General features: G+C 31.3%; 1 protein-coding gene across 2 annotated transcripts in view; it reads right to left on the reverse strand.

Moving 5' to 3' along the window:
* The window catches only part of Rgl (Ral guanine nucleotide dissociation stimulator-like), a 106,977-nt gene extending 100,601 nt beyond the window's left edge, over positions 1-6,376 (reverse strand). The window contains exon 1 of one of the 2 annotated variants that reach the window (XM_088223824.1): positions 5,860-6,376. In XM_088223824.1, coding sequence (XP_088079950.1) covers positions 5,860-5,883 — 24 coding nt within the window. In that variant the 5' untranslated portion in view covers positions 5,884-6,376. The remainder of the gene's footprint in view (positions 1-5,859) is intronic. The other variant, XM_088223823.1, reaches the window with a different exon arrangement.
* Between the last annotated feature and the right edge of the window lie 6,344 nt (positions 6,377-12,720).

A 12,720-nucleotide genomic window follows, 5' to 3' on the forward strand; every position in this document is an offset into this window, starting at 1 on the left:
CGCGGTTTGAATAAAAAGAAATATTACATTTTCGTTAAATTAGTTTTGAAAGATTAGTGATTAACATAGTGAATATGCAAAACTGAAGAGAGACCGTAGTCTTTATAAACAGTTTCGGGAAAAGGCGGGAAAATTTTCATTCTGTAAATTATTGGGAATATATCGTCAGGTTTCTGGCACAAGTTGGTAACTACAGATTTTCGAAAAATGATATGTATTTATAAATGGAATCAAATAATCTTTATTTAAAAGTAAATTAAAATATTTTGTATGCTATAAATACAAAAAATATATATTTCATTATATTCAACCTGCATTTTAATTTAAATTGTTGATTTGGGATGGGCTTTTAACTTTAAAAGTGCAATATCTCACAACTAATAAAATGTAGTTTCCAACTTGTGGCAGAAACCCGACAGTATTATGTACAAAATTTTACAATTGACTTATTTATTTTTGAAGTTTACAATTAACTTATAGATGCAACCGAAACGAATTCCAGGCAATCGGAATCGTATAGAAATATGCCCAAAAAACTCAAAGATTTTCCTCTCGCACACGGACAGATTATAGGAATTTATATTTTCCCGGAGTACTAATGAATTTGTGTGGCCATCCACGGAATCCGCATAATTTATCGCGAACACTTGGATAGTTCGGAAAAAATATTATATTATTGAGATGTGTCAGAGGAACAAGGTCGCATGAACGTCAACCGAATCTTGTTTAAAGCAGCTAGGTTATTGAATTATAAAACCCATCGGTGAAAAATGTCTACAGGACCGATGTATGGAGAATGGAGAGAGACTGTCCATAAGCGAGCCATGCTTGACTTCACTACCCTCATAGATGAGACGTGGATTTGAGAAAGATTATGACCGAATATCCAATAAAATTAATTAATTATAGCCTCCCTAAACATACATCATCCTTCTTAGAATAGGTTCCACAGTAAAAATTGAGAAGCTACCCAAGTACGGTCGAGAGACAAACACGTAAAATTAAAAATGCAACCTTGTAAAATAGCGGCCGATGCTACCCATATTTGTCATTAGTCAGGTACGTCATTTATACTTAGTGGGTAGAAATTATAATTTCTCGTGTTATTTTTTATTTCAACGTGAGTATTTTAGAATACTTTTTTAATTAAAATATGTGCAATATCTCGTAATAATTACACTTGGCTAGTTAATCTATACAGCACCATTTTTGTAAGATATCTGTTTCAAGTTTAAACTGTCTATCTAGATTTCTTAGTTAACACACTTTTATACTAACTGAGACATCTAACTGTGCAACGCTATCATACTACTACGTACGATCTTATGCGAACATAGTAAACTAAAAAAAATAACGTAAAACTATCGACATTTTTTTCTTCATAGAAGGAAGTGGTCTGCGGTCACCGAACTTTTTTGCATTCCTATTTTATTGTTTTGTGCAATGTTACCTGTGACGATAACGAATAACCGTCTTATAAATTTAAATACCGATAGTGTGTATTATGATATTATCAACATCAAATACGTATGTTATCAAAACAACTATTATAAAATAACATATTATATGTATGATTGCATGTACTTTAAAATAATACTTCGTGACTGAAACAGCAATACATTATCTGGTTGTTAGTAGTTAATAATTTTATTATAATCAACTATCAATCACGAGATACTTAATCAACGCAAAATATAAAAAATAAAAAAGTAATTGAACAATAGTAGTAGAAACACATGTTCCGCTGGACACTTTCCAATATTTGGCCGATTGCGATATGTCGGATATACTAATTATTGGCGATATATCGGTGTCGGATGCATCCCAATTAATAATCAATAACTTAGGAAAAAAATATGATTCAAATAATAGATCGTTATCAAAGTATTGATTTTTGCCAAAAAAAAATATGCTAATAAAAATAACAGTATGGGATAAATTTTTCGTATAAAATCAAATTTGTGTTATTTAACTAAGTTTTGTTTACGATTTTAGACGTGGTAGGTATCAATTTATTATATCCCGGGGGCCCGAGGTCTATAAAATAACGAGATGTACCTACCTACAATAGTGAAAAATACAATGATTCCAAAATACGTAAAAACAAAATATTTTAATGAAAATATCTGCATACCTGCGAATAATACATTATTAAATAATATAACATGACGTACTTCATGAATCACTTTATGAATATAGGCAGCAGTGATCACGTAAATGATTTTAAATTATAAAGGCCACCTATAGTAAAACAATGTAGGCGTAACCTCGCGATATCATCTATGTGGGGTATATTATAATTCTATGTATGTGGGTACGTAAGCAAATACTAACGTAGTGTGTATGTTGGTACACTAATACCTAAATAGCGATATTTCCTACTTTGTTTATCTTTAAAAGGAAATACGTCCGATTAGTTAGTTTACTCTTAAGGTTGGCACGTTGGCAGAGCCATGTGGGTGCAAATACCTACATACACAAAAAGAGATCCACTAAAAAAAGGAATTCCAACCTTTTCGCAAAAAAGTGAAATTTTCATCAAGGTATATTTATATTTTTTAATTTATTTTTCAAAAATATTTATAAAATAGTCTTAAATTAAAGTCCTGCTGAGTTGCATACGCGCTATAAGGAAAAATACTATTTCCCACCAAATACGAGATAAGCTCCGGAACCTATGCTGAATGGAACACAAGGCGGGTGCTTAGTGCCGCTCCTAGCGTATACATATATTTATACCAATGGATTTGAAAATCTGTTTTCGTGAAAATAATGCACTTTTACGGGTATGCGAAAATGAAATACATACCAAACCGGTATACGAAACGCATGGATAATTTATATAAAACAAAATATTATCTTAAGTGTAGGTACATTCAAAAATAAGTTGAAAAAGATACAATACGCAATATTGCAATGGAACAGAGTGAGATAAATGATTGAAACATGTGTTGGCGGTGTACTTTAAGTATGATTCTAGTATATGATATTCTAGTATATGAAAAATATTTATTGTTTTATTACAATGTACAGGGTCTAACTAAGGGGGCTAATAAGGGTGAGTTTTTAAATTCTATCTGCTGATTTATTAAAATTCTATCGCTATTATTTTTTATCCTATTTATTTTTAAAATTTAGATAATATTTAGTTTTATATAAATTATCCATACACTGTATAATATTCACCAGTCTGAAGATGCCCAATAGAGGGTGAAAGCGCTAATTGGTCAAAATAAATAAGTGGAAATGTACCAAGTATTTTTTAAATTAATAACTTATATGTAAATATAAGTTATTAGATCATTACATATATATGTGTATGAATAAAATAAATAAAATAATTATTATATACGGATAGTTAGATAAATATTTGAATCTCAAATTAAACTTTTAAAAATCGTACGTAAAAACTCGCAAAAATGCCTTTTTTGTCATGTTCCGTGCGCCTGTTCCAGGCATTTTATAAAAAAATCCTTTCATAATCCCGGATAAAATAAATTAAATAACACTCTAAATCAATGTTTTTCAACCTGTGGGTCATAGCAAAAGCAAGGCAAAAGTAAAAAGTAAGGGATGAAAAATTGGCAACCTGGCGAGGAAGGGTAGCGCCGGATCATAAGAAATCTGGCGCATTCTCCCACTGTAACACTGTAATTATACCAAATTTTGGGGATATTTCGAAACGCAAGAGCGCCTGTCTCCATACAAATTTGTATTGACACGGCCAGCGCGGGGACAGCGCGCCGAAATAATTTAACGATATGTTAATTTATTTGTCAGTTCGGAGAAATACTTTGAGCTGGACGCACGTCGGTTTGAATTGTATTTTTTTTTAAAACATATAAGGCGGGATGTAGCACGTGCTAGTTTGTGTCTTGGGCCGTAGCAAGTAGCAAGTAGCAACTCAATAACGCGGGTATACCAAATAATATTACATCACCCGACTGTTAAAATTATTTATTCATACAGAACATATTAATCTAATTGATCAGCTGGAGTTTTTAATATTATGTACAAGTACATAATGCATTAGGTAAATGTTAACATACTTTATTATTAATAAATTTGTGAATGGGTTTCATACATCGGACGTAGGAAAATAAATGTTTAATTCTAATAAGCGTAAACGTTTTTTAAAACATTATTATTTCACTGTTCATCATTTTTACACGAGGAAAGAAGATGCGATGAGGGCGTCATCATTATTCCTCTTTTTGGTATTTAAATCCGTAGAAAAATGATACAGAGTGTTTGTTAGTTCATTTTTTACCATATGTATGACAGGTGAAGAATGGAATTGGGAAAACAAAGATGAAAGCAGACTGAACGCCGCCGAAATACGATTTCTCTGGCAAATATATGGCTAAACTATATTTGACATGTGCACAAATGTTGGAATCCGTGCAGTATGCAAAGGGGTGGTGCATTGGTTTGGACACGTGGAGCGAATAGACAGTGAAAGAACGGATTAAAAAATCTACGATGTGAATGTTGATGGATGCAGAAAACGAACAAGACCAAAAAAGACATGGCATGACCAAATCCTTGAAGACGAACATATCGAAATTCGGAATAGTCGGCGTACGTGCGTGAGATGTGTGAATGTAGAGGAAGCGAAGTCTCTATGCAAAGACAGAATGGTAAGTCGTTCGACCGACCGAAGTTTTGGTTTCGGCCAGTAAAATGAGTTTCGGCCGCGGTTTCGGCTTCGGACAAAAATTTACATAAATTGTATTTAAAATAATAATATAGTAAATTTGTAATATAATATAATACAATAAAACTGTATTTAAAATTATTATTTTTTTTTTATTATTATTTATAGACAATATTACATTTTTATTGTTTTTTTACAGAACTCACCAAGCCAATTAATATGGCTTGTCGGTAAAGATCCTTTACATTAAAACATATGATAACACTACATACTTAGTTGTATAATAATAATTACTTGGAAATTAAATATAAGTTTACCATTACTACATACGTAATTGTTTGATAGGATATACGTACATACGTAATTGTTTGTTTGCTTAGATTTATTTTTCACTTATATAATTCATTAAAGACATATTTCAATTTATTACATATTTTTTCACAATATTATTTTTTATTAACCCCACCGTTTATTTACTTGTTTGTTTGTAATCACTGTTATTTATTATTAGTTTTAATTTTGTAAAAGGCTTTCGAGCCATGAATGTAAAATAAAATAATAATTTTAAAAATACAGATACGTTCAATAAGGTCCTTTCTGAAGTGTCCGCGCGCATCGGACAGGCGTTTTCGATTTTACCCTCCACCGATTTTTTTTTACAAGCAGACTTTTGAAAAGTTTTAATTTTTACGGAAGTATCCGAAATATGCATTACTATTCATATATTTTTTTAAAAATAGCACAATTAGAGATATTGGATTGTTGTCCATTAAAATAACTCGTTATTGTATGTGTATGTATACCATATAGGCATAAGTACGTATAATACAATCAAAAAAAACAAATTACCGTCCGTCGTGTTATTTTTAATCTTAATCGTTAAGAAATCGTAAAGAATAACATCATTTGCTTTGTTATTTCACCTTACATAAAAAAAATATAATGTAGCGAAAATAGGTTTTTATTCCTAGATAAAAATTGCACCAAAAAATATAAACACTGATTACGAATGGAACAGACAGAATCATATAAATAATTTGGGTATTTACAGTAACACCCTGTGGCTGTACTGAACCTGGTGAATGTGTTGTTTACCTTGCCTCTGCCGCGAAACAGTGAAACCAGCTCACTTTAGACGAACCATGAACATTAGCAGTTTCTGAACATTGAACTTGACAACAATAAACAGAAATATACTCTACCAAGCTTTCTACATCCAGGTTCATCTTTTGGTCCGCATCCTGTCTCTGAATCTCCTCCGATGTCACAATGCGCGCTGCGTTCTGCTTCTTGGATATTCCACAAGCACGACACGTACAAATGCATTACAGATTGCTTTACCTCACATTTCACTAGCCATCTTATCACTTAACACAAAATGAAAACACTCAATAGGCATTAAATCACGACAAAACCTTATCTAACGCACGAAGCAGCTTCGATTCCGCTACCCAAAGTGACGTTTAAACTTTCTGTACCACCAAGAAAATCACACGACGTTGACAGGTAAACGAGATAGATGGTTGTTCAAATTACAAAATATGCAATAAAATGAATGAACCCCAGCGTTGAATGCACTAACAACGATTAGAAAATTAATTTTATTATGAATGAGGCAATTATTAAACTATTTTTAATTAGCATACCGCGAAGAACGTCACAGATGTACCGATCCACGCGACAGCCGTCAGGTAAATGTAACTGAATGTAACTAAGTAGGTATCTCGCGCTCGCGGTACCAAATACCGAACTTTCTACTTCAGAGTACTGAGCGAGTGGGCTCTTGGTGTGAAGTGTGGGTTCATGGCTCTACGTTGTAAGCTTATAGACTGGGTGTTGGGAGCTAAGAGACATCTTTAAAAAAATCTTCTGTAATCTGAGTACTATAATATATATTACTAAGTATTTCATAATTTATTTACAAAATCCACAATACGTACCTAAAAAATATATGAATAAATATTGTGGAAGCACCAAAATTTTTTTTTATTAATAACACAACTTTTGGCCTACCTACCTCCTTTTATTTTCTTTTTTATATTATAAGGGGTTTATTATAAGGAACGTTTTTTTTTTACAATACGGCAGGACCTAACCCAAACCAAGGGAAATAAGGGGGTAGTGGTAGGCATTCTTCTGTGCCAGGTTTTGTATTATGTCGATCTAACCCTAGGTGTATTTGTTATTGATGGAATTAAAAAAAATATTCCAAAATACACAAGACTAATCAACAATAACTAAATCACGGAGAGAAACATTGCTATTGAAAGTTCAGTTATTAAAACAAAGAGAAAAATTATGTTTGAAAAATTCGGGCATATAATTGCATGAAGATCAGGGTCATACACATCTAATCTATGATTTACTTGAATCAACCTTTTTATTACCTTATTATTTTGAGCGCGAATGTTGCGTCCTTTATTATATACATTCTACCTACTCTAAAGTTGCGTTTCAAAATGGACACGAAGCCGATGTAGCAAAAGGTGTCATCTCTTGGTGCACATGTGCGTCGTATCTACTAGAAATTACCCGGAAAGATGAGGCTAATGTGTTTTCGGTTACCAGGACCCTTCGGACATCGGTAGTCGCTTTCATCTTGCGAACAATAATATAACATGTGAAAACAGTGCTTTATTTATTTAGTTCTTTATTGTTTACTATTTATTATGAACACTTGACTAATTTACTACTCTGCTAATGCATGTTTTGTTTATATAAATCATTGTCATAAACTATTAAATAATATCTAACCTAAAATTCATAAATAGGGTGTTTGTGCTCAACCCAACAGTGGTACGTGAAAACCAGCACAGACAGAACTTTCAGGTGAGGGGGTCGCCTTTCCTTCTCAAGTCAAACAACTGATGAACTTTTTTAACTCAAGCACTTTATTATAACAAAGAACAGTTTGTTTAAAATAAAGCGGTGAATCACTGTAGAATCTCCAGATGGTGTCTCGAATTTCTTCTTTGGGCGATCTCCGTTCGTCTCTTTCTTGCGGCTTCTTGTTCAGAACTGCCCGTCTGTCTCCTAAACCTAAACTTAAATAATTACCCTTGATCCCTGTGGTCATTCCCTATTTTACTGCATCTGGGCGCGCCAATTTTCTAGGACACTTCCTTTTTTATGCTTTATTTTTATTCTATACACATATTCCTAATTTAAGATGTAATTACACAATACCTACACTAATTATTGATTATATTATCATAAACTTACATATCCTACAATTCCGTAAAATGATTTATATAATAAAAAGTCCCAAGTAAATTCTGCGAGTCAATGCTACTACCCTAGTTTATCTAGCTAAACATATAAATGTTACATTAAAATAAAATTACAATACATTATTCCTATTCAGGAAAGACAATGTCATCTTATCATTTACCGGGCCAAAGTATTTCCGTATTATTTACGCAATTATTTCAAATTTACTAACTGTGAGAACACACAAATACCCAGCTCCAACGATTGCATCCCTTTGTAAAGCGTTGTCTGTAATTGGTGCATTCTTAGCCAATGAGAAGTCATCTTATGTTTACGTAAATAGTCAAAATTAGCGTCGCCTTTGTCTACGGTATCGATCGTTTACGTAAATGGCATGTGCCAAAAAGAGCCAACTATATCTCCGGTTGCATCCCGCCTCTAGTTCATTTCAGCTCCGACTTTGTCGCTGACAACACGTGTTTAGGACCCTGGTCAGATTTCACAAAATTTATGAGACCCCCTTGGTCCATAATACAACTGCATAAAAAACATTTGTTAGCGAAACAATGTAACCTACTACAATATGTTAAATGAATTTATTTACTAGGTTTCTTAATAAAATCTACCCTACTCCATTCGCGTTACGTAAAACTAAATTTGGAACTAACATAGGGTTTAGAATTCCAACAGTCTATGCGCTCTGTAGCTGCAGAATATGTTGTAATCCAGCTCTTAATTGTTAAAGTTTTTTTTATCAGAATCAATTTTTAAATAATGTAAATGGGGACTAAGCTTCATACCGTCCATGCGCTCTGTAGCAGCAAGACATGATGTAATCTAGCTCCTATCTTTTATCTGTTATTAAATTTAATTTTAGTGGGAAACGAGGAACTTGAATCCTAACCGACAATGCGCTATGTAGCTGCAAGACGTGTTGGGATATTGTAAAGCGCCCTTGAGGTGATTTTCACAAAAATGGCGCTATATAAATTATCCACAGTAATAATAATAAAAAAGCACCCCTGAAACGTTTTTTTTTCAGTATATATTTGATCACCCCTGATCTATCCAATCTCTAAAACAAATCAGAAGGAATAAAAAATTGTACTACCAATTTTCAGCAAGGCATTGTTTGCTGTTCATTTTTATATTATAATATTTACCAAGGTTACACTGAAATATATTTGATATTAATTACGTTGTATTTTTGTTGTAATGACTGTTGTTTTCTTGTAATCAAATAGACAAATAAATTAATATAACTTTCTTTTAGAAAAAATAAATTCAGTAGGTATCATAATGGCTTTTATATTTTTTTTTCCTCTAACTTATTGATGATTTTACACAATCCTGATTTTAAAAAACTGTTCCTTTGACTCATTAATCAAGGCGATCCCAAGGATGTCAATTAATTCATTTATTATATTATGCTACCTTACTCCAATAAGTGATGGCAGTCAGTATTGTCGGATCTTATAATTAAAAGAAAAAATAAAACAAGGACAAAAAATGTAAGGATATGATTCATGTGGCACGCAACCTTTAAGAAAAAATAAATATTTTCTTTGTAATAATATTTTTAGTATGTTCAAATATTTGTAGACAAACGATTTGATTTCACCCAGATGAAATCAAGAGATGAAAGAATTATGGATGCTCAAAGACAGGCAAATGGCGATTTTTTTTAAAAGGAATAATTCGTTAAGCCTCTATTTGAGAGGATTGTCAGCAGGTGGGAAAGAGAGAATGTGGAAGGAAGTTATGAATGACACACCACAACACCCAGACCAATTAAGAAAAAAATATTTCTTGGACTTCTTCCTTGCAACTGGCGGGAATCGAACCCGCAAAACCAGTTTCACAGTTAAACATCTAACAAACTGCGCCACGCCCTAGACTTCCATATTTCCCTCTCTGGAATGTTCATCTATATTTAAGATGAAGATCCATAATTGGATTGTATCGAGGGGTAGAGACCACTGTATGAGATTGCTTCGGGAATAAATATATAACATCGCTGCTGTTTTCATTATTATCCATATACGTATGTTTATATCATCACTGTCATACGTATTAATATATAACTTTTCTACATTCCATTTTTCGACATGTATAAATTTTTTTTATTTATATTTTTCTATTATTATTTTGTGCATTGTTTTGATTGTTTTGCATATTGTTTTGATTACTTGTTTTAATATGTGAATAAATATTTTTGATTTATATATCAAAGAGTCCCGACTTAACACGGAATTTTCTAACAAGTCGAGACATAAAAAACACATAATTGTGTCTATGTAAAATTGTGTATTTTGTGCATTAAATAAAAAAAATTAAAAATCATCTTCTTTGTTGTAAAGTTGTTTTGGACTCTTTTTTATGACTATCCTCAACCTATTGAAGAAATTCCTTTTGATGGAATTTAACTAATTAGTTTTGCAAATGATCTGAAGGATTTCCTCAAAAACTTCCTCTCCACAAATAAATATTAGATTGTGACTTTCATGATATACACTTACGATTAAAATATAAATTGAACGCAGTATCCAGAAAGCAGCCAGCCATAGAAAAGTGAAACTGGGACAATAGCACTTTTGAGAAGAGTGAATAATCATATCTACACAACAGTTGGAATGTTTTTACTTTGTTAAAGAATGATAAATAATGCTTGCATTCGTTATCCTTATAATACAAAAAAGAATCTGATGATGTATTTGACCAGTTTTTAAGTCTGGCTGATCACAAAAAAAACATCAAAAATGATCAAGATACACTGCGTTTGGTGTACCAATGCAGTTCCCTATGCACCATTAGGTGCGGAAAGGGAATGATGATGATGATGATCACACAAACTAAGATGTACATTTTGCAGGAAACGGCCAACCCTATTAAAACTCTGTGGTATGTTGTGTCATTATGTATTGAACATATTATTTATTTATATTAGGGTACTTAATTGTAAATAATCATATAAATTATTTTTTTATTAACTTTAAAAATAATTTTATTATGTGTAAAAAAAAAAAATACACAACCTAAAATATGCATTTTGCAGAAAACAGCCAGATCTAATATTAAATGAAACCTCATCAAACTTTGAATGTAAAAAGTGACATTCTGTATTGAAATGTGTTTTTTTTACTACAGGTATTTTTAAATTAATGAATTTATAAAATTAAAATACATACTTATTGATCAACTTTAATGTATTAAAGAGAATTAGATTTCTGGAGGTATTAATCTTCACATTAGCATCTATACCTTAAGATTTTCCTAGTGCTGTGGTTGTTTTATGCAAATTGAGAAATGCTGTTTTTGTGATTAACACTATTTTCAAAAGGTGATTATTACATTTTTTTTGTATGAAAGCAGACTGGCTGTTTTTAACAGAACATAGAATAGACCTTAATGCACCCGATAACACCAATATCTCATTTTTTCAAAATTGTGGACTAGCTGCTTTCTGAACTATGTTCAATTGATGGTTATGATATTTTGAGCCTAAATTAAAAATAATAAATAAAATTGTATTATTTCAGTGCAGGGAAAAAAAACAGTTGAAACATGACAGAAATTTCATTTATTAAGAATAAGTGAATGCCCTTTTTTCAATTCTAATAATAATTATTCAAATATTCATAACATAATAATCATTTTTAAACGCATTAATTTACATATAACACAAAAAAATATTTAATACTGAGAGAATATATCATTTTATGCTTTGTATATTAGAAATTAGGGAATGATTCTAATAATTAGCTCGCATATTATTAATTTTAAATTACAAAAAAATATGTGCCATGAAAAATCCACATCAAGCATTGTAAATAAAAATGGTTGTGCCCATCGACCTATTAATACACATAGGTGCACCCTGACCTCTTAAAAACGATGACACTGAACTGAAGCCCAAACGCTCAGTGATGCCCAATGCGCATTTAGTCATTCTTTGATCAACAGCCAGGTGACATGAGCTCGACGTTTAGAATCGAAACCAAAATGCCTGCTTGTTGTGAAAACATGTAAAAAAAAAACTGTTCGGATTTACGTTCTAAAAATAATGATGTATCTTTTCATTGGAAAGTATTTGTTTATAAGTGATTAAAAAAGATTAAAATAATTCATATTCAAATATAAGCATTTTTTATCTTAAATATTAAACTACGCCTAGCGGCACAAAGGTGAAGCTCTTCTTTCTAACAGGGGTGCACTAGCAGGAATACAGTTTTAAAGATATAATAGATATAAGTTAATATTATTTTAGCATTCCCAAACATCCAGTAAAAAGAAATAAATGGATAAAAATGAAAGGAATCTAAGAAAAGAATCTGATTGGGATTTATAAAAAACTAACGTTGTTTTGAAACATTAAAATACAAACATTTTTACTTCCCAAAAATGGGTATCCTCCCACTTTTTGTAGTATTTGCAGTCTCCCAAAATTCAGTAACTATGGGTACGTTTTCGTGTCACTACTTTTTTATATCATACTTTATTTAAGGGCGCATCTATGTGTATTAATAGGTCGATGGTTGTGCCTAATTAAAATTACTATAAAATAATAATTACACAACAATAAAAAAAAGGTTTAAATAAAATAGCCTAAATTTGTTGAGTTTTAATGAAAATGTTTGTTTATTTTGATTAAAATTCCTAATTTGTTTATTTTATGATGAAAACATTGTGTTTCTTATTGAGTATATTTTTAATAAAATTATATATTATAGTAAAGAAATTGTCCAATGGATTATTTTCACTAACTAAAGATAAATATGCTCATGTAATATTAAGGATAAAAGAAACCAAATAATGTTGTTAATAATCTAGTATACACAATATACCAGAAAATA

Source organism: Micrasema longulum, unplaced genomic scaffold (genome assembly GCF_059751315.1).
Source record: "Micrasema longulum isolate JH-2025_06_02 unplaced genomic scaffold, ASM5975131v1 h1tg000251l, whole genome shotgun sequence".
In the NCBI taxonomy this organism is placed as follows: Eukaryota; Metazoa; Arthropoda; class Insecta; order Trichoptera; family Brachycentridae; genus Micrasema; species Micrasema longulum.